This window comes from Perissodus microlepis, chromosome 2 (genome assembly GCF_051167445.1).
Source record: "Perissodus microlepis isolate ML-2025 ecotype Zambia chromosome 2, ASM5116744v1, whole genome shotgun sequence".
Lineage (NCBI taxonomy): Eukaryota > Metazoa > Chordata > Actinopteri > Cichliformes > Cichlidae > Perissodus > Perissodus microlepis.
Window position 1 is genome coordinate 23,170,069 of NC_140462.1, and position 19,281 is coordinate 23,189,349.

Here is a 19,281-nt window from a genome sequence, read left to right on the forward strand (position 1 = left end):
TGGAAAGGAAGGCTCTTGGCTCTTTCAAAGGAAGAGTACCCAGCCACTGGTACAGATATGTGGACGACACCTGGGTCAAAATCAAGACACAAGAAGTGGAATCCTTCACTGCGCACATTAACGCTGTGGATAAAAACATCAAGTTCACCAGGGAAGGCACAAAGGACAACTGTTTGCCTTTCCTGGACTGCGCTGTGCACATTGAAGAGAACGGCAAACTCAACATCGAAGTTTACCGGAAGCCCACACACACGGACCAGTACCTCCTCTTTGACTCCCATCACCCTTTGGAACACAAACTTGGAGTAATTAGGACCCTACATCACCGGGCAGAACATGTTCCCTCTAAGCCTGAAGGAAAAAAGAAGGAACACACACATGTAAAGGAAGCACTCAAAACGTGCGGCTATCCTAGATGGGCGTTCTTAAAGTCAGCAAAGAGGCACAGAAAAGAAGACCAGACACCAGCGAGGGAGGATAAGAAGGACAGACGCAACAACATTGTCATCCCCTATGTAGCCGGTGTATCAGAAAAACTTAGGAGAGTTTTCTCCAAGCATGACATCCCGGTGCATTTCAGACCCAGCAACACGCTCAGACAAAAACTGGTTCACCCGAAAGACAAAACGCCAAAACACAGACTTAACAATGTGGTGTATGCTGTACAGTGCAGCGAGGAATGCCCAGACCTCTACATTGGAGAGACCAAACAGCCACTTCACAAGCGCATGGCACAACACAGAAGAGCCACCTCCACAGGACAAGACTCAGCAGTCCATCTGCATCTTAAGGATAAAGGACACTCTTTCGAGGATGCCAATGTTCACATTTTGGACAGAGAGGACAGATGGTTTGAAAGAGGAGTGAAAGAAGCCATCTATGTCCACTGTGAGCGACCATCTTTGAACAGAGGCGGGGGTTTACGACACCAACTCTCTGCCATCTATAATCCAGTTTTGAGATCCCTTCCCAGACGCCTTAACGCCCACTCACATCCTGGGCTATCTGACCTCAGGAATTCGCTTGATAAGGTGGGGCCAGGTTTCACAATGAACACACCCGAAACTCTGGCTGATTGGGACCCACACCCGCTTTCACACCTTGGCTCAGGCGATTAGAGGATCATCAGTGCTAAAAGACTGTGCTGCGGACCTGGCGGACGTCTTCACCTCTATATATAACACCTCGTTGTCCTGTTCACTGGTGCCATCCTGTTTCAAAGCAGCAACCATCGTTCCCATCCCAAAACAGTCAAATGTCACATGTCTGAACGATTTCAGACCTGTGGCACTCACCCCCATTCCCGCCAAATGCCTGGAGAGACTGGTCATTAAACACATCAGAGCTGCTTTTCCACCATCCCTGGACTCGCACCAGTTTGCATACAGGGAGAACCGGTCAACCGAGGATGCGATCGCCACAGTGCTGCACACATTACTGAAGCACTTGGAACACAGGAACACCTATGCACGGCTCCTCTTTGTAGACTACAGCTCGGCTTTTAATACCATCCGGCCATACAAACTCCGTCCCAAACTCCACCAACTGGGACTTAACTCCTCTCTGTGCAACTGGATTGTGGACTTCCTCACTAACCGTAGACAGAGTGTCAGAGTGGGTAAGAACACCTCTTCCACCCTTGTGGTCAACACCGGTGCCCCTCAGGGGTGTGTCCTGAGCCCTCTGCTATACACTCTCTTCACCCATGACTGTATTTCCTCCTGCGCGTCCAATCTCATTGTTAAGTTTGCCGATGACACTACAGTGCTCGGACTTATATCCAACAACGATGAGACAAACTACAGGACAGAGGTGCAACAACTAGAGTCATGGTGCCACGACAATAACTTGGTCTTAAACACCAAAAAGACCAAGGAGATCATTGTAGATTTCCGGAGGAAGGGTCATAACAACCATCTGCCTCTCTTCATTGGCAGTGAGGCGGTGGAGAGGGTGAGTATTTTTAAATTCTTGGGGGTAACTGTGACCGAGGACCTGTCCTGGGGCAACCATATCACCTCAGTTGCACGGAAGGCCCAACAGCGCCTCTACTACCTGAGGAGACTGCGGAGCGCACACATTCCCAGATCTCTGATGTTGAACTTCTACAACTGTGCCATCAGCAGTGTTCTGACGTATGGATTTCTAGTGTGGTTCCCCAGCTGCACCAAGGCCGATCAGCAAGCACTCCAGCGGGTGGTGAAAGAAGCTGGCAGAATTATTGGAACAAGTCTGCCAGAGATTAGTAATATCTTCCCCACTCGCTGTCTGAGGAGGGTGCATAGTATCCTGCGGGACCAACATCACCCTGCGCACCACCTTTTCCACCTGCTGCCCTCAGGGAGAAGGTACAGGTCTATACAGGCCAGAACATCCAGATTGGCCAACAGCCTGTATCCACAGGCTGTGAGGCTTCTGAACTCTCTGCCCCCCTCTCACGGACAATAACCATATCCAACTCTTTAATAGCACTGAACTGGTCTGCATTGGTGCATCATATCTTTATTCTCTTTCCCCCTCCTGTCCCCCCCCCTCTTTCTTAAATAGATAACTATCATATCTGACATCATATCTCACAGTACAATAATAATATTGAATGGGTTGCATTGTTGTACTTTGTCATGTTTCTCAGGTCTTTGTCTGAATTTCTTATGAACATTACTTGTCATGTTCTCATGTTGTTGCTAAGGATTGTCTTATTGCACTGGAGTCACACTGGGTTAAATATTTACACTTGGGTTTTAAGGGGTATTTATTATTTTCTTTATTATTGTATTTATGGGTTGTACGGAAGCTCCAAACACAATTTCATTGTTCTCTGACAATGACAATAAATACTTATCTATCTATCTATATCTATCAGGGGGTCCTTTTGTCCCTCTGTGGGGGGATACTCCCACTAGGTTTATATCTGGGACTCTCCACCATTTGACCTTAGAACTGAAGAAGCTTCTCGGATGAGAGGTGAAACGTCTTCAAGTAACTTAAAGAAGTCCAGACGCTTTTCTTTGCAAGCTCCTTTGACTTTCATTTTTAAAGTTATGAACAAACTTTGATGGAGTGACATGAAGCACAGTAAAGTAGCTCTTTTTTTTTTTTTTAATGTTTTTGTGGATGAATTTCTTGGCCCATTTAAAAATCCTGCCTATCCTGCCCACTCCAGCCTAGCAGGGGGCAGTATTACTCCTACATGTTTAAAAGAATAAAAGAAGAAGAGTCGTAGCAAGCCTTCAGTGACGTCATCGCTTCCTGGTTATTTACTTTAATTTTATGGCTTTGTGAAGCTGCAGATGATTGTCTCCGTGTAGAGGTGAGTAAGGCCTACGGTTCCCTGCTGGGCTCTGACTCTGATTTGCTTCACTCAGAGCGGTGAGTTTGTGACACTCAGAATGAGGAGAAATCTTTTTTTTTCTGCAGGTTTCTGTGCTTCAGCTGACTCTGTGATGTCGCTGTGTGAGAACAAAGTGGAGCTTCCTCCTCCCTCTAAAGCCACTCTGTGTGGAGACGAGATCACCAAAGCTCAGAGGTCAGATGACTTTCTTTACCGCCAGGGACTCTTCTGCATGCTACAGCTCTGCATTTAAATCACTGCACCATCATTTTTATTCACATGTAAAAATGTGTGTGTGAAGCCCAGAGAAGCAGCACAGACCCCACACAGCCCACCGTGAACCTGAACCCAGCTGTATGTCCGTGATGAGCGACCAGTCAAATGAGCGATATATTGATTTCAAACAAGGAGCACAGGAAACAAAGTGAGTTTTTGTCGGCATTAAAACTTAACAGTTACGCTGAATATGTGACCTTTGAAACATTTATCAATATTTTATCAGGATACGTCAGAGAAAACGATCTCCTAAACCTGAACTCGTCTGTGTGTCCACGATGAGCAGCAGCTCAAATGAGCGATATATTGATTTCAAACAAGCACCAGTGGAGACAAGCTGAGTTGTTGTCAGACATGTAACATATATGTTAAAAAAATTTTTTTGCATATTTGGCATATTTGCCACACAAATCTTAATATTAGACAAAAACAAACTGAGAAGATACAAAATGCAGTTTTTCATTTAAATTTATTAAGGCCAAAAATCTATCAACTCTACCTGCCCTTTGTGGAAAAAGTACTTTCTCCTAAACCTAATAATTGGTTGTGCCACCCTTGGCAGCGTAGACTGCAGTCAAGTGTGTGCCAGAAACATGTAAATTTTACAAAGAAAAGGAGGCAAATACTTTACCACTGTATTTATTTATTATATTATTTTAATCTGTGACAGTTAAACTGAATTTGTGACCTTTGATACATTTCCTATTGTTGTATCAGGGGTCATCAGATTCCCGATGCTTCTAACCCCAGATCCAGCTGTGTGTCAATGATGAGCGACCAGTCCAATGAGCGTCATATTGACTTCAAACAAGGATCACAGGACACAAAGTGAGTTGTTGTCAGCATTAAAACTTAACAATTTATTCCCTATTGAAATATTTTACAGTTAAGCTGAATGTGTGACCTTTGATACATTTACCGATATTTTATCAGGACACATCGGAGAAAAAAATCTCCTAAACCTGAACTCGTCTGTGTGTCCACGATGAGCAGCAGCTCAAATGAGCGATATATTGATTTCAAACAAGCACCAGTGGAGACAAGGTGAGTTGTTGTCAGACATGTAACATATATGTTAAAAATTGTTTGCCCCTTTTTTTTGCATATTTGCCACATAAATCTTAATATTAGACAAAAACAAACTGAGAAGATACAAAATGCAGTTTTTCATTTAAATTTATTAAGGCCAAAAATCTATCAACTCTACCTGCCCTTTGTGGAAAAAGTACTTTCTCCTAAACCTAATAACTGGTTGTGCCACCCTTGGCAGCGTAGACTGCAGTCAAGTGTGTGCCAGAAACATGTAAATTTTACAAAGAAAAGGAGGCAAATACTTTTCAAACCACTGTATTTATTTATTTATTATATTATTTTAATCTGTGACAGTTAAGCTGAATTTGTGACCTTTGATACATTTCCTATTGTTGTATCAGGGGTCATCAGATTCCAGATACTTCTAACCCCGGATCCAGCTGTGTGTCAATGATGAGCGACCAGTCCAATGAGCGACATATTGACTTCAAACAAGGATCACAGGACACAAAGTGAGTTGTTGTCAGCATTAAAACTTAACAATTTATTCTCTATTGAAATGTTTTACAGTTAAGCTGAATGTGTGACCTTTGATACATTTACCAATATTTTATCAGGACACATCGGAGAAAAAAATCTCCTAAACCTGAACTCGTCTGTGTGTCCACGATGAGCAGCAGCTCAAATGAGCGATATATTGATTTCAGCCGAGATACAGAGAACAGTCAGAACCTGCCTGCTAATGAAGGGTAAGGATGGAAAGCTACCAGAAATATTTAACAGGACTTTAGCAAATAAAACATTTTAACCAGGAGTTAATTAACTTCATGCTGTTCATTGTAATTATGTGTTTTCTTGCCCATATGCAGCTGGTTATCCTTCATAAAGAACTGGATCATGGATGTGATCGTGAATTTATTACAAAGATTATTTGTGAAACAGTAAGTCGTTGCATTACATCTTACTAATTATTCATTGTGTTTGTCTCTGCAGAGCTGCAAGGAGACGAAGCATGTGGTTGAGAATGTGACTAAAAGAAACCTGAACATAGAGATGTAGTGGTAGCACATCTGTCCACCAAGCCAGACATCAGCTGTTTACAATAACATCTGTCACTCACTGCAGCCAAGGGGCATCTTTTCTTCTTCAGTTAACCTTATCTGCTGTTATTCAGGTTACAACAGATACCAGCATCTTCTGAATCTGATTCATCAGCACCCACAACGTGCGATGAATCTGTTCTTCATAACTCCAGCGATGAACTCGACTCTGTTAACGAGGCGTAAGTACTTCAGGATGATAGTGAAAACTGAATACTAGCGCTCATCTTAGTGAAACGTTGAAGTTTCCAGTATAACCAGTCGGAGAACCTAAAGAGGAGCAGTAGGAGGTTATAGATGACTTGCTTCAGAGAACTTCAGAAGTTTACAGTGAAGGAGGGGGAGTTAGTGCAAGCTGTTAGGACTAGACCCAGCTGAGGATGCTGAAAGCTACAGAAACATGTTAATTCTTAAAAGCTTCAGCTTTGAGTGACTGAACAGCTCACTGTTCAGTCACTCACATTCACTGTTTGAGACCAAATGTTACAGATGGACCTTGCCTTGTGGTTGTTTTTGTGTGAACAGATATGATGGGAGCTAATTTTTCACAATTCTTCCAGATTTGACGAGGAAAGTACAGAGGCTCCAAGTGATCAGTCTACCCAGCAGCATCAATCACATCCGGACTCAGTCTTTATGGTGTGTACAACAACTTCTTTTACATGTGTTTTGTTCCCAGTCATCTCCATGCACAATGTCTGGTCATTGTGATTATTTAAATCTGGTTTCATTAATTGATATATCCTGTTCAAGCTGCTGGAGGACAACATTATCACTTTTGTGAAAAATGAGCTGAAGAAGATCCAGAAGATTTTGTTTCCAGATAACTCAGAGAGTCAGATGGAGGAAGAGACGCTGCTGGGGGGTGAGGGTGAAGAACACAGGAACAGAGAGTCATTGGTGAAGCTCGCCCTGCATTTCCTGAGGAAAATGAAACGGAACGACATGGCCGACTGTCTGCAGAACAGTAAGTAAAATGAGCCTGATCAGTAAATGTGACAGATCATTGCAGTCATTTATCTGTGTTTTCATGGATGAGCAGTTCTCGAAAAAGCTGATATCTAGCATGCTAAAAATTGACAGGAATTGCAGATTGTACTATATTTGATCTGTTTGGGTGCAATTATTTAAAAATTCAGTTCCTGAACCATATACCGATTCTGCCTTTTAATTAGAAAATTCCTCACTTAGCACATTAGCACTCATCACATTAGCAGTTTTGGTCCTAACCCCCCCCAAAAAAAAACCTAATAACTGATTTCTGTGAGTGTAGAAATTCTCAAATAGGGCTGTGCAATATCATATTGTCTATGGTAATATAACTATAAATTAGTATGTGATATAAGGGTCGCATCATGATATAATTTCTACAGCAATGCAATTTAAGTTCCCTAGTGCATGAGACAAACGCAGGCATGTCTGCAAGCAAGCGCTGTCTGTCAGCATCTAATAGCAATATAGTACCAAAGAAACAACGCTGCCCAAAAAATAACGAAGGAACAGGTTAATTCAACTTCTGGGGATTGTTTCAACTGCTTTGATGTTCAAGAAACAACAACAGGTGTACTAGAAGGGGAACAATGAGGCAACACCCAAAAGGTGGAGGAACTGACATTTTTCTCTCCTCATCCTTTCTGATGTTTTTTTCACTGGTTTTGGATTTGGCTGGGGTCAGTGACACTGGTGGTCCATACTCAGACCATTCAGAGACCTCCTATGCACTGAGTGGTCTTAGTTTTTTGGCTATGGCTGCCCCTCTCTGAGCCTGGTTTTAGTTTTTAGTTTACTTCCTGTTAAAAGTGAGTTTTTCCTTCCTACAGTCACCAAGTTGTTGCTCAAGGGGGCCGTTTGATTGTTGGAGTTTTCTCTGTATTATTGTAGGGTCTTTACCTTACAGTATAAAACAGGGGTGGGCAACTCCAGGCCTCGAGGGCCGGTGTCCTGCAGGTTTTAGATGTGTCCTTGATCCAACACAGCTGAATCAAATGGCTAAATGACCTCTTCAACATGTCTTGTAGTTCTCCAGAGGCTTAGTAATGAACTAATCCTTTAATTCAGGTGGGTTGAACCAGGGTGATATCTAAAACCTGCAGGACACTGGCCCTCGAGGCCTGGATTTGCCCACCCCTGGTATAAAATATAAAGCGCCTTGAGGGGACTGCTGTTGTGTTTGGCACTGTATAAATAAAATTTAACTGCTTGGCAGGATCTGGGCCCCCTGGCACTGTTGGGCCCCTGCTGGGGGGTGGGGGGCACTTGGTTCTCGAGTCTGTGTGCCTGGAGCTCAGACTGCTCTGGTGGAGCCTGCGGGGCTCTCCTCTGCTCTTCTCTGAGTGGGGGTCGCGGTTGTCGCTGCAATGGCCGTCCTCGGGCTCAGGCTCTCTCTCCCTCTCCTTCTGTTAACTTTTTGACAGTTTCTCTTTCTTGTTATATAAAATATGTTTTATAATGTGATATTATTGTGCAGTTCCTAAAGAGTTACCAGTTTTAGTTACTTTAGGTGTTGTTAAAATAAAGTATTTAGCAGTTATTTTATACTGAAATTTCCAGTGAAAACACTACCTGAGCTACATTTATGCTTACGTGTCACTACTATTGCGCTGCTGCTGCTGGTACCTTGTTTCAGTAGATTTAGACTTCAAATTAGGTGGTCTATAATTGGTTACAGTAACACATTAAAAAAGAAGGATATGAAATGCCCTTTATTTACTTGCACTTATAAATTGCGCTGCCTGCAAGGATCAATAAAATGTTCAGTATCTTTTTTTTTTTTTAAGGAGTTTTGTCACATGACACCATGCAGAGGTTGCTCAAGAGTCATTCACCACATTGGACTTGAATCACAGTTGCTATGGAAAAATGTGAAAATAACTTAAGTTACACTCTCGTTCCCAAATAGGAACTGAACATTTTAGATTAAATGAGAATCTCTTCTAAGTGTATCCAATAACACTAAATGAACATGAAATTATACTGCCCTGTTTTTTTTTGTTTTTTTTTCAAATTCGTTTTTTTTACTTTAATTCTTAAGTTACTGGTTCATTTACTCTTTTACTGATAACAAGAGAAGAACCATAACAGCATATTCTGTTGTATTTCATTATATTTCTGCTACCTTCTGAATTCTTCTGCCATTATTATCCCAAGATGGGAAAATAACAGCACCTACTGTTCACAAGGTATATACAGTACTGTTACTACTGTAAACTTTGTTTGTGCTTTTATTTGGTAGATTTTTGCTCACAGATGCAGAGTTAATTTACTCTTTTACTCCTAGCAGTAGAAGAACAGCACGTTCTGTTGTACTTCATTTTGTTTCGGCTACCTGAATTCTTCTGCCATAGTTATCCCAAGATGGGAAAACAAGGCATAGACAGTACTGTTACTACTGTGAACTTTGATTGTGCTTTTATTTGGTAGATTTTTGCTCACTGATGCAATTTCTGTCCATTTAGAACTTTTTGCTCCACAATGTCAACGTAAACTTAAAAGTAATCTGAAGAAGTCCCAGTGTGTGTTTGAGGGGATCGCTAAAGCAGGAAACTCAACCCTTCTGAATCAGATCTACACTGAGCTCTACATCACAGAGGGAGGGACTGCAGAAGTCAATAATGAACATGAGGTCAGACAGCTCGCAACAGCATCCAGGAAGCCAGACAGACCAGAAACAACAATCAGAGGAGAAGACATCTTTAAAAAGTCACCTAGAAGAGATGAACCAATCAGAACAGTGCTGACAAAAGGAGTGGCCGGCATTGGGAAAACAGTCTTAATTCAAAAGTTTACGCTAGACTGGGCTGAAGAACAAGCTAACCAGGACATCCAGTTTACATTTCCATTTACATTCAGAGAGCTGAATGTGTTGAAAGAGAAAAAGTTCAGCTTGGTGGGACTTGTTCATCACTTCTTTACTGAAACCAAAAAGGCAGGAATTTGCAGGTTTGAACACTTCCAGGTTGTGTTCATCTTGGATGGTCTGGATGAGTGTCGACTTCCTCTGGACTTCCACCGCAATGAAACTCTAACTGATATTACACAGTCCGCCTCAGTGGGTGTGCTGCTTACAAACCTCATCAGGGGGAAACTGCTTCCCTCCGCTCGTGTCTGGATAACCACGCGGCCTGCAGCAGCCAGTCAGATTCCTCCTGAGTTTGTTGACATGGTGACAGAAGTCAGAGGGTTCACCGATGAACAGAAGGAGGAGTACTTCAGGAAGAGATTCAGAGATGAGGAACAGGCCAGCAGGATCATCTCCCACATCAAATCATCACGAAGCCTACACATCATGTGCCATATCCCAGTCTTCTGCTGGATCACTGCTACTGTTCTGGATGATATGTTGAAAACCAGAGAGGGAGGAATATTACCTAAGACTCTGACTGAGATGTACATCTATTTCCTGGTGGTTCAGTCCAAAGTAAGGAAGATCAAGTATGATGGTGGTGCTGAGACAGATTGTCACTGGGGTCCAGAAAGCAAGAAGATGATTGAATCACTGGGAAAACTGGCTTTTGACCAGCTAGAGAAAGGAAACCTGATCTTTTATGAATCAGACCTGAAAGAGTGTGGCATTGATATTAGAGCAGCCTCAGTGTACTCAGGAGTGTTCACACAGATCTTTAAAGAGGAAAAGGGGCTGTATCAGGACACAGTGTTCTGCTTCATCCATCTGAGTGTTCAGGAGTTTCTGGCTGCTCTTCATGTCCATCTGACCTTCATCAACTCTGGAGTCAGTGTGCTACCAGAGGAACAAACAGCATCTCAGACATCTGAAACACCTAAAAATAAGATTGCAAAAACAGACTTCTACCAACGTGCTGTGGACAATGCTTTGCAGAGTCCAAATGGACACCTGGACTTGTTTCTCCGCTTCCTCCTGGGTCTTTCATTGCAGTCAAATCAGGATCTTCTAAAAGGCCTGCAGACACAGACAGAAAGCAGTTCAGAAACCAATCAAAAAACAGTCCAGTACATTAAGATGAAGATAAGTGAGAATTTGTCTGCAGAAAAAAGCATCAATCTGTTCCACTGTCTGAATGAACTGAACGACCGTTCTCTAGTGGAGGAGATCCAACAGTCCCTGAGTTCAAGAACCCTCTCTGTGGATAAACTGTCTACTGCCCAGTGGTCAGCTCTGGTCTTCATCTTACTGTCATCAGAAAATGATCTGGATGAGTTTGTCCTGAAGAAATACTCTGCTTCGGAGGAGGCTCTTCTGAGGCTGCTGCCAGTGATCAAAGCCTCCAAAAAAGCCATGTAAGTACATAGACAGGTACATATTTATTGAAAACAGGAAAGCAGCATTTCTTTTGTTTCAGTATTTAAAAATCTGTTTTGTTTTTTTTCACATCCTGTTTTTAGACTGACTGACTGTAACCTCTCAAAGACAAGCTGTGAAGCTCTGACTTCAGTTCTTAGTAACCCAGTCTCTAGTCTGCTTGAGCTAGACCTGAGTAACAACACCCTGCAGGATTCTGGGGTGAAAGCACTTTCTGTTGAACTGGGGAGCCCACACTGTAAACTGGAAACTCTAAGGTATGGATAAATAATATAAATAACTGATGTGGTCAGATCAGACATTTAACAATCTTTAACCTGTGAAAAAACAGGTTATGGAATCACAATGAGTGTCATGTGTCCTCCCTCTTTCATCCCTAACTAAGCACCATCCATTACAAATGGATACTGAAAATAGAAAATGAAAATAAATTGGACTTGTGTTGTTTTCTGGTTCGGCAGACTGTCAGGCTGTCAGATTACAGAGGATGGGTGTAGGTATCTTGTCTCAGCTCTCAACTCTAACCTTACCCACTTGAAAGAACTGGACTTGAGCTACAATAATCCAGGGGACTCAGGAGTGCAACTGTTGTCAGATGGACTAGAGCATTCATTACGAAAGTTAGAAACTCTGAGGTCAGTTCTTATGATTATTTTTAATTTTTCTCTTTTTGGTATCTTTGTTTCCTTTTTGAGGATTTTCGGTGTGTGCAAAAAACTCTGCTCTTTTCATATTCAATTCAATTCAATTTTATTTATATAGCGCCAAATCACAACAGCAGTCCCCTCAAGGCGCTTTATATTGTACAGTAGATACAGAGGAAAACCCCAACAATCATATGACCCCCTATGAGCAAGCACTCTGGCGACAGTGGGAAGGAAAAACTCCCTTTTAACAGGAAGAAACCTCCGGCAGAACCAGGCTCAGGGAGGGGCGGGGCCATCTGCTGCCACCGGTTGGGGTGAGCGAAGGAAGACAGGATGAAAGACATGCTGTGGAAGAGAGCCAGAGATTAATAACAGATATGATTCAATGCCGAGAGGTCTGTTAACACATAGTGAGTGAGAAAGGTGACTGGAAAGGAAAACTCAGTGCATCATGGGAATCCCCCAGCAACCTATGTCTATTGCAGCATAACTAAGGGAGGATTCAGGGTCACCTGATCCAGCCCTAACTATATGCTTTAGCAAAAAGGAAAGTTTTAAGCCTAATCTTAAAAGTAGAGATGGTGTCTGTCTCCCGAATCCAAATTGGAAGCTGGTTCCACAGAAGAGGGGCCTGAAAACTGAAAGCTCTCCCTCCTATTCTACTTTTAAATACTCTAGGAACAACAAGTAGGCCTGCAGAGCGAGAGCGAAGTGCTCTAATAGGGTGATATGGTACTACAAGGTCATTAAGATAAGATGGGACCTGATTATTTAAGACCTTGTATGTGAGGAGCAGGATATTGAATTCAATTCTGGATTTAACAGGGAGCCAATGAAGGGAAGCCAATACAGGAGAAATATGCTCTCTCTTTCTAGTCCCTGTCAGTACTCTTGCTGCAGCATTTTGGATTAACTGAAGGCTTTTCAGGGAGTTTTTAGGACATCCTGATAATAATGAATTACAGTAGTCCAGCCTAGAAGTAATAAATGCATGAACTAGTTTTTCAGCATCACCCTGAGACAGGATATTTCTAATTCTCGAGATGTTGTGCAAATGAAAGAAAGCAGTCTTACATATTTGTTTAATATGTGTATTGAAGGACATGTCTTGGTCAAAAACGACTCCAAGGTTCCTCACAGTGTTACTGGAGGCCAAGGTAATGCCATCCAGAGTAAGAATCTGGTTAGATACCATATTTCTAAGATTTTCAGGGCCAAGTAAAATAACCTCAGTTTTATCTGAATTAAGAAGCAGAAAGTTAGCGGCCATCCAGGTCTTTATGTCTTTAAGACATTCCTGCAGTTTAACTAATTGGTGTGTGTTATCTGACTTCATAGACAGATAGAGCTGGGTGTCATCAGCATAGCAGTGAAAATATATGTTATGACTTCTAATGATACTGCCTAAGGGAAGCATGTATAATGTAAACAGAATTGGTCCTAGCACTGAACCCTGTGGGACACACCATAACTGACCTTAGTGTGTGAAGAGGACTCTCCATTTACATGCACAAATTGGAGTCTATTAGATAGATATGATACAAACCACTGCAGCGCAGTACCTGAAATACCTACAGCGTGCTCTAATCGTGCTAATAGAATATTATGGTCAACAGTATCGAACGCTGCGCTGAGGTCTAGCAGGACAAGCACACAGATGAGTCCACTGTCAGAGGCCATAAGAAGATCATTTGTAACCTTCACTAAAGCTGTTTCTGTGCTGTGGTGAGCTCTTAAACCTGACTGAAACTCTTCAAATAAGCCATTCCTCTGCAGATGATCTGTTAGCTGTTTGACAACTACTCTTTCAAGGATTTTTGATATGAAAGGAAGGTTGGAGATTGGCCTATAATTAGCTAAGACAGCTGGGTCTAGAAATGGTTTTTTAAGTAAGGGTTTAACTACTGCCAGCTTGAAGGCCTGTGGTACATAGCCGATTATTAGAGATGAGTTTATCATATTTAGGATTGAAGAATTAATTAATGGCAGGACTTCTTTGAGCAGTTTTGTAGGAATGGGGGTCTAAAAGACATGTTGATGGTTTGGAGGAAGTAATTATTGAAGTTAACTCAGAAAGATCAATTGGAGAAAAAGAGTCTAACTTAACATCAATGGTACTAAGAGTAGCTGTAGATAATATTACAATGTGGGATGATTATTGGTAATTTTTTCTCTAATGATAAAAATTTTATTTGTGAAGAAGTTCATGAAGTCATTACTAGTTAACGTTAAAGGGATGGTTGGCTCAAAAGAGCTCTGACTTTTTGTCAGCCTGGCTAAAGTGCTGAAGAGAAACCTGGGGTTGTTCTTATTTTCTTCAATCAGTGATGAATAGTAAGATGTTCTGGCTTTGCGGAGGGCTTTCTTATAAAGCAACAAACTATTTCTCCAGGCTAAATGATGATCTTCTAAATTTGTGACACGCCATTTCCTCTCCAGCTTACGAGTTATCTGCTTTAGGCTACGTGTTTGGGAACTATACCACAGAGTCAGGTACTTCTGATTTGAGACCTTAGTTTTCACAGGAGCTACAGTATCCAGAGTCGTACGTAGTGAGGTGGTAAAATTATTAACAAGATAATCGACCTCTGTTGGGGTAGCGTTCAGGTAGCTGCTCTGCTCTGTGTTGGTACAGGGCATTGAAGATGATAACAGTGGGTGGATTATATTCTTAAACTTAGTTACAGCGTTTTCAGAAAGACATCTACTGTGATAAAGTCTACTCTCCACTGCTGTGTAATCAATTATTGTAAATGTAAATGTTATCAGGAAATGATCAGACAGGAGAGAGTTTTCAGGAAACACTGTTAAATGTTCAGTTTCTATGCCATATGTTAAAACAAGATCCAGAGTGTGATTAAAGTGGTGGGTGGGTTCTTTTACATTTTGAGAGAAGCCAATTGAGTCTAATAACAGATTAAATGCCATGTTGAGGCTGTCATTTTTAGCATCTACATGATTGTTAAAATCACCCACAATAATTATGTTATCTGAGCTGAGCACTAAATCAGATAAAAAGTCTGAGAAATCAGACAGAAACTCTGTGTAAGGTCCAGGTGGACAATAGATGATAACAAGTAAGACTGGTTTCTGAGTTTTACAGCTGGGGTGGACAAGGCTAAGCATCAGGCTTTCAAATGAATTAAGAGTCTGTCTTAGTCTTTCGTTGATTGATAGGCTGGTGTGAAGAATTTCTGCCACACCGCCCCCTCTGCCTCTGCTTTGAGATTTCTGGTAGTTAGAATGTCTCGGGGGTGTTGATTCATTTAAACAAACATAATCATCCTGCTGCATCCAGGTTTCTGTAAGGCAGAGTAAATCGATTTGCTGATCAATTATTAAGTCATGTAATAACAGAGAGTTGGAGGAGAGAGACCTAATATTTAATAATCCACATTTCACTGTTTTACTCTTTGGTTCAGATGTGGATACTGTATTGTTCTTTCTTTGTGATTTTTTTTTTTATGTTTAAGTTGTTTATTGCTGGTTTTTAGTTTGTTTTTCTTCTGTTTGGGAGCTGACACAGTCTCAATGGAAATGGGGTTTTAGGGGGGGGTAACAGGAGGAGAGAAGCTGTAGAGAGGCGTGTAAGACTGCAACTCTGCTTCCTGGTCCCAACTCTGGATAGTCATATTTTGGGGGGTTTAATAAATTTGTCCATATTTCTAGAAATGACAGCTGCTCCATCCAAAGTGGGATTAATGCCGTCTCTCCTAACAAGACCAGGTTTCCTCCAGAAGGTCTGCCAATTATCTATGAAGCCCACATCGTTTCTTGGACACCACTCAGACAGCCAGCAATTTAAGGAGAACATACGGCTAAACATGTCACTCCTGGTCTGATTGGACCAGAGAAAACTACAGAGTCCGACATTGCCACAGATTTTCATATAGCCACAGATTTATTGAAGGGGGGATGCCTTACATTATGAAGTGACTTGAGACCACTGTTGTTGTGATATGATGCTGTATAAATAAAACTGAATTAAATTGAAATATTGTGACTTTGAGGAGTAGCTGTGGGAGTAAAACAGCACAGCAGAGAACTTTATCGATCCTTTAAAAGCAGATACAAGTACCAACATTTTTATATTTGGCCATCTGGAGCCATTTGAGTTACTTCATGATTGCTAATGGCATATAGAGCACTTAACCATAGTATACATGCTTGCATAAATCAAATATATTTATTCAATTTATGGGTACATGGTTTTCTTAATCCAGTTATTTATACAAGACGTTATCTAAAAATTCTCTCAGTGCCTCTTAAATCACAAGGTGTGAATTCTGAACTAGTGCTGTCCCCTGAAAAGTTCAGCTTACTGTGCTTTACCCTTACCTAATTTAATCGTGTGTAAATTGTCTGGAATGTGATTTCAACAAAACGTCTACCTGTATTTGTACATACTCATAGAAAATTATGGGAAAAAATGTATTGTACAGTAGAGTTTGTAAATAATCTGAGACTATTATTTACAAATAATCAGATTTTTAAAGTATCTGTATAAAAATGTATGATTTGACAGTAAGATAACTTAAAAGCCAATTATGTTTTCTAATATGTTGCGCCAGACCATGACCCTAAACACTGCTCAAAATCTACTAAGGCATTCATGCAGAGGAACAAGTACAATGTTCTGGAATGGCCATCTCAGTCCCCAGACCTGAATATTGTTGAAAATCTATGGTGTGACTTAAAGTGGGCTGTCCGTGCTCGGAAACCATCAAACCTGACTGAACTGGAGATGTTTTGTAAAGACGAAAGGTCCAAAATACCTTCAACCAGAATCCAGACTCTCATTGGAAGCTATAAGAAGTGTTTGGAGGCATTATTTCTGCAAAAGGAGGATCTACTAAATATTGATGTAATTTTTCTGTTGGGGTGCCCAAATTTATGCACCTGCCTAATTTAGTTTAAGTAACTATTGCACACTATTGCTGATCCAAACAACCAATGATTTATGAAGGAAAAACATGAAAATTATCAGGAGTGCCCAAACTTTTGCATACCACTGTAGTTGATAAGATTTTATGCTCATTATTAGATTATTTGTTTATTCAAACCAATCACTGTGTCCTATTCATCATTGTCTTTTCAGACTGAGTGTCTGCAACCTGTCAGAGAAAAGCTGTGAAGCTCTTTCGCCAGCTCTCTCCTGCCAGTCATCGAGTCTGAGAGAGCTGGACCTGAATAACAACAACCTGAAGGATACAGGAGTGAAGGCACTGTCCACTGGACTGGAAAGTCAACACTGCAAACTGGAAATTCTCAGGTTAAGATTAGCCTCTGCAATCAGTATTTACACTGTGAATTAAGATGACTGTTTTTCTGCTTACATTGTTATATTATAATATTTATTTTTATTACATTTTCTACTGGGACACCTGATTATTGGTTGAAGTTAATGGTCTGGATTATAATTAAAGAAACAAAATGTGATGATAATAATCAGCTTAATTAAATGATAGATAACAGTACCTCAGCGTTTTGTTGCTTTAGTAGCTTATCCAGCCTCATTTTGTGTGCCTCCAGGCTTTCGGGCTGCTTGATCACAAAGGATGGCTGTGCTTCTCTGGCCTCAGCGCTGAACTCCAACCCCTCTCATCTGAAAGTGCTGGACTTGAGTTACAATCATCCAGAGGATGCAGGAGTGGAGCTTCAGACTGGAGTAAAGGATCAACGCTGGAAACTGGAAAACCTAAGGTTGATGAGATGACATTATTGTTAATGACTGAGCACCATGGGTGTTGATACACTGGATGTAATTTCTGTTTTTGCATGTTGAAAGATATGGTGCTGATACTTGTCATTTCAGGGTGGAACCTGCTGGAGCAGAGTGGTTGAAACCAGGATTGAAGAAGTGTAAGTGTTTTGTTTTTTTAATTCATAAAAATAAAACAGTAAATATTAAGCTGTCTTTATATTTTGGTGTCATTCTCTTAAGATTATCACTGATATTGTGAAGTGTTAAAGGAACAGCCGGTAGATTAACTGCAGCTGCATTGTGTCTCTTTTCTTGGCAGATCTCTCTAAACTTACAGTCAACACAAATACAATAAACAAAAATCTCAAACTGTCTATGAATAACATGAAGGTGACACATACAAGAAACAACTTCATATATCCCGATCATGCTGACAGATTTCTTGACTGGTGTCAGCTGCTGTGTAAAGATGTTTTACATGGTCGGTGTTACTGGGAGGTGGAGTGGGCAGGTGAGGTTGACATATCAGTAAGTTACAGAGGAATAGGAAGGAAAGGAGAACGAAAAAACTGCAGATTTGGAGAGAATCCTCAGTCCTGGAGTCTGGACTGCTCTAATGCCCGCGGCTACACTGTGTATCACAATCAGAGAATATCAGTCATTCACCCCTCATCCTCCTCATTCCCTTCCTGTGGTCCTAAGCGAGTAGCAGTGTATGTCGACTGTCCTGCTGGCACTCTGTCCTTCTACAATGTCTCCAGTGACTCTCTGATCCACCTCCACACCTTCAAAACCACATTCACTGAACCTCTTTATCCTGGCTTTGGAGTCTGGCACCATTCATGTGGTTCCTCAGTGCGTCTGTGTTCTGTGCAGGTAGAAGTATCTCCTTCTGTTAGAGAAGCTGTGTAACTGCAGATGCACAGACAAATCTGCAGGCTCTCATGGACTCAGAAACATGTTTAACGTCTACATGAAGGATTTCTTAAGAATTTAAAGATTGTGTCTTTAAATTGGGATTGTGTCTCATTATTGCAGTGATTCTGTAACTGCTGAGTGTCTTTAGTGTCTTATGTGAACCATTCTGACCTGCCTGGTTGATTAAAGATAGATGTCTTTCATGTTCACTCTCACTTTTTGTTTTAATATTTAGACCATCTGTGTATGTTTTATAGTTTCACTTTTTTTTTTTTTTCTCTGAAATGGGACAAAATCGAAAACGTAAACTTTGAAGACCAAATGAAACTTAAACTAGTGTTGTAAAATAAACATTTAATGTACATAGTATACATGCAGTATTATATAATTGATATAGAAGGGTGTGTTGTAGATATGTATAAATCATTTTATTAAGTATTAGAGGGGAAAAAACAATTGAAATACACCTTCTGTCTTTGTGCTGTCTTATCAGCACAACTGGTATTAGAAACAGACGACTCTGGAGCGCATGTCGAAGTGGGTTTCCTTGCCACCAGCAAGTTTCAAACAGTTGTTCACTGGCACAAACTGCTCAATCCAGAAAAACTAAAACTTTGTGAAATTCACCTCAAATATAAATGTGTTTGTATGGATTTGAATATTGCAAACAGAAATAATGTCCCAGGTTGAAGCTGAGTTGTTGTTCGCAATAAAAGACTACTTGCATAAATACACTGACATCTTTTTTTTTTTTTTTTTTTTTTTTTTTTTTTTTTTTTGCCTGTCCCGTTTGGTTCTTTTGCCATCAGAATTATTGTCTAAAGGCGAAGAAAGATGCCCAACGGATTTACTTTACCAAATTGACCATCCCAGCCTTGCCGTAATGGTCTATTTGATTCACCTTTTATTGTTTATTTTGTTTATTTTTTTATTTTCACTTGCTAGATACGGGACAGACTTGAATGAGGAAAAGAAAAGGGAGAAAGGAAGAGGGG

The 19,281-nt window shown here is 41.0% G+C and overlaps 1 protein-coding gene across 2 annotated transcripts; it reads left to right on the plus strand.

Annotated features, from left to right (window-relative positions):
• Window positions 1–3,221: 3,221 nt before the first annotated feature.
• On the plus strand, window positions 3,222–19,018 carry LOC146392760 (uncharacterized). Of its 2 annotated transcripts, XM_084952921.1 has the most exons (18): window positions 3,222–3,310; window positions 3,418–3,526; window positions 3,633–3,755; window positions 4,325–4,435; window positions 4,541–4,651; window positions 5,041–5,151; window positions 5,257–5,388; window positions 5,509–5,580; window positions 5,814–5,921; window positions 6,300–6,378; window positions 6,493–6,706; window positions 9,195–10,995; window positions 11,101–11,274; window positions 11,479–11,652; window positions 16,763–16,936; window positions 17,197–17,367; window positions 17,480–17,526; window positions 17,688–19,018. In XM_084952921.1, exons 2-18 carry the CDS (start codon window positions 3,444–3,446, stop codon window positions 18,278–18,280), a joined length of 4,278 nt encoding a protein of 1,425 aa, XP_084809047.1. In that variant the 5' UTR covers window positions 3,222–3,310; window positions 3,418–3,443; the 3' UTR covers window positions 18,281–19,018. The 2 variants fall into 2 exon arrangements, with proteins under 2 accessions (XP_084809047.1, XP_084809056.1); XM_084952930.1 differs by lacking the exon at window positions 11,479–11,652.
• Window positions 19,019–19,281: the final 263 nt, after the last annotated feature.

Coding starts and splice junctions, on each gene's coding strand:
- LOC146392760 (XM_084952921.1), top strand. CDS start 3,444: ATGTCGCTGTGTGAGAACAAAGTGGAGCTTCCTCCTCCCTCTAAAGCC. Junction 11,275..11,478: donor TGTAAACTGGAAACTCTAAG/GTATGGATAAAT, acceptor CTGGTTCGGCAG/ACTGTCAGGCTGTCAGATTA. Junction 16,937..17,196: donor TGCAAACTGGAAATTCTCAG/GTTAAGATTAGC, acceptor GTGTGCCTCCAG/GCTTTCGGGCTGCTTGATCA.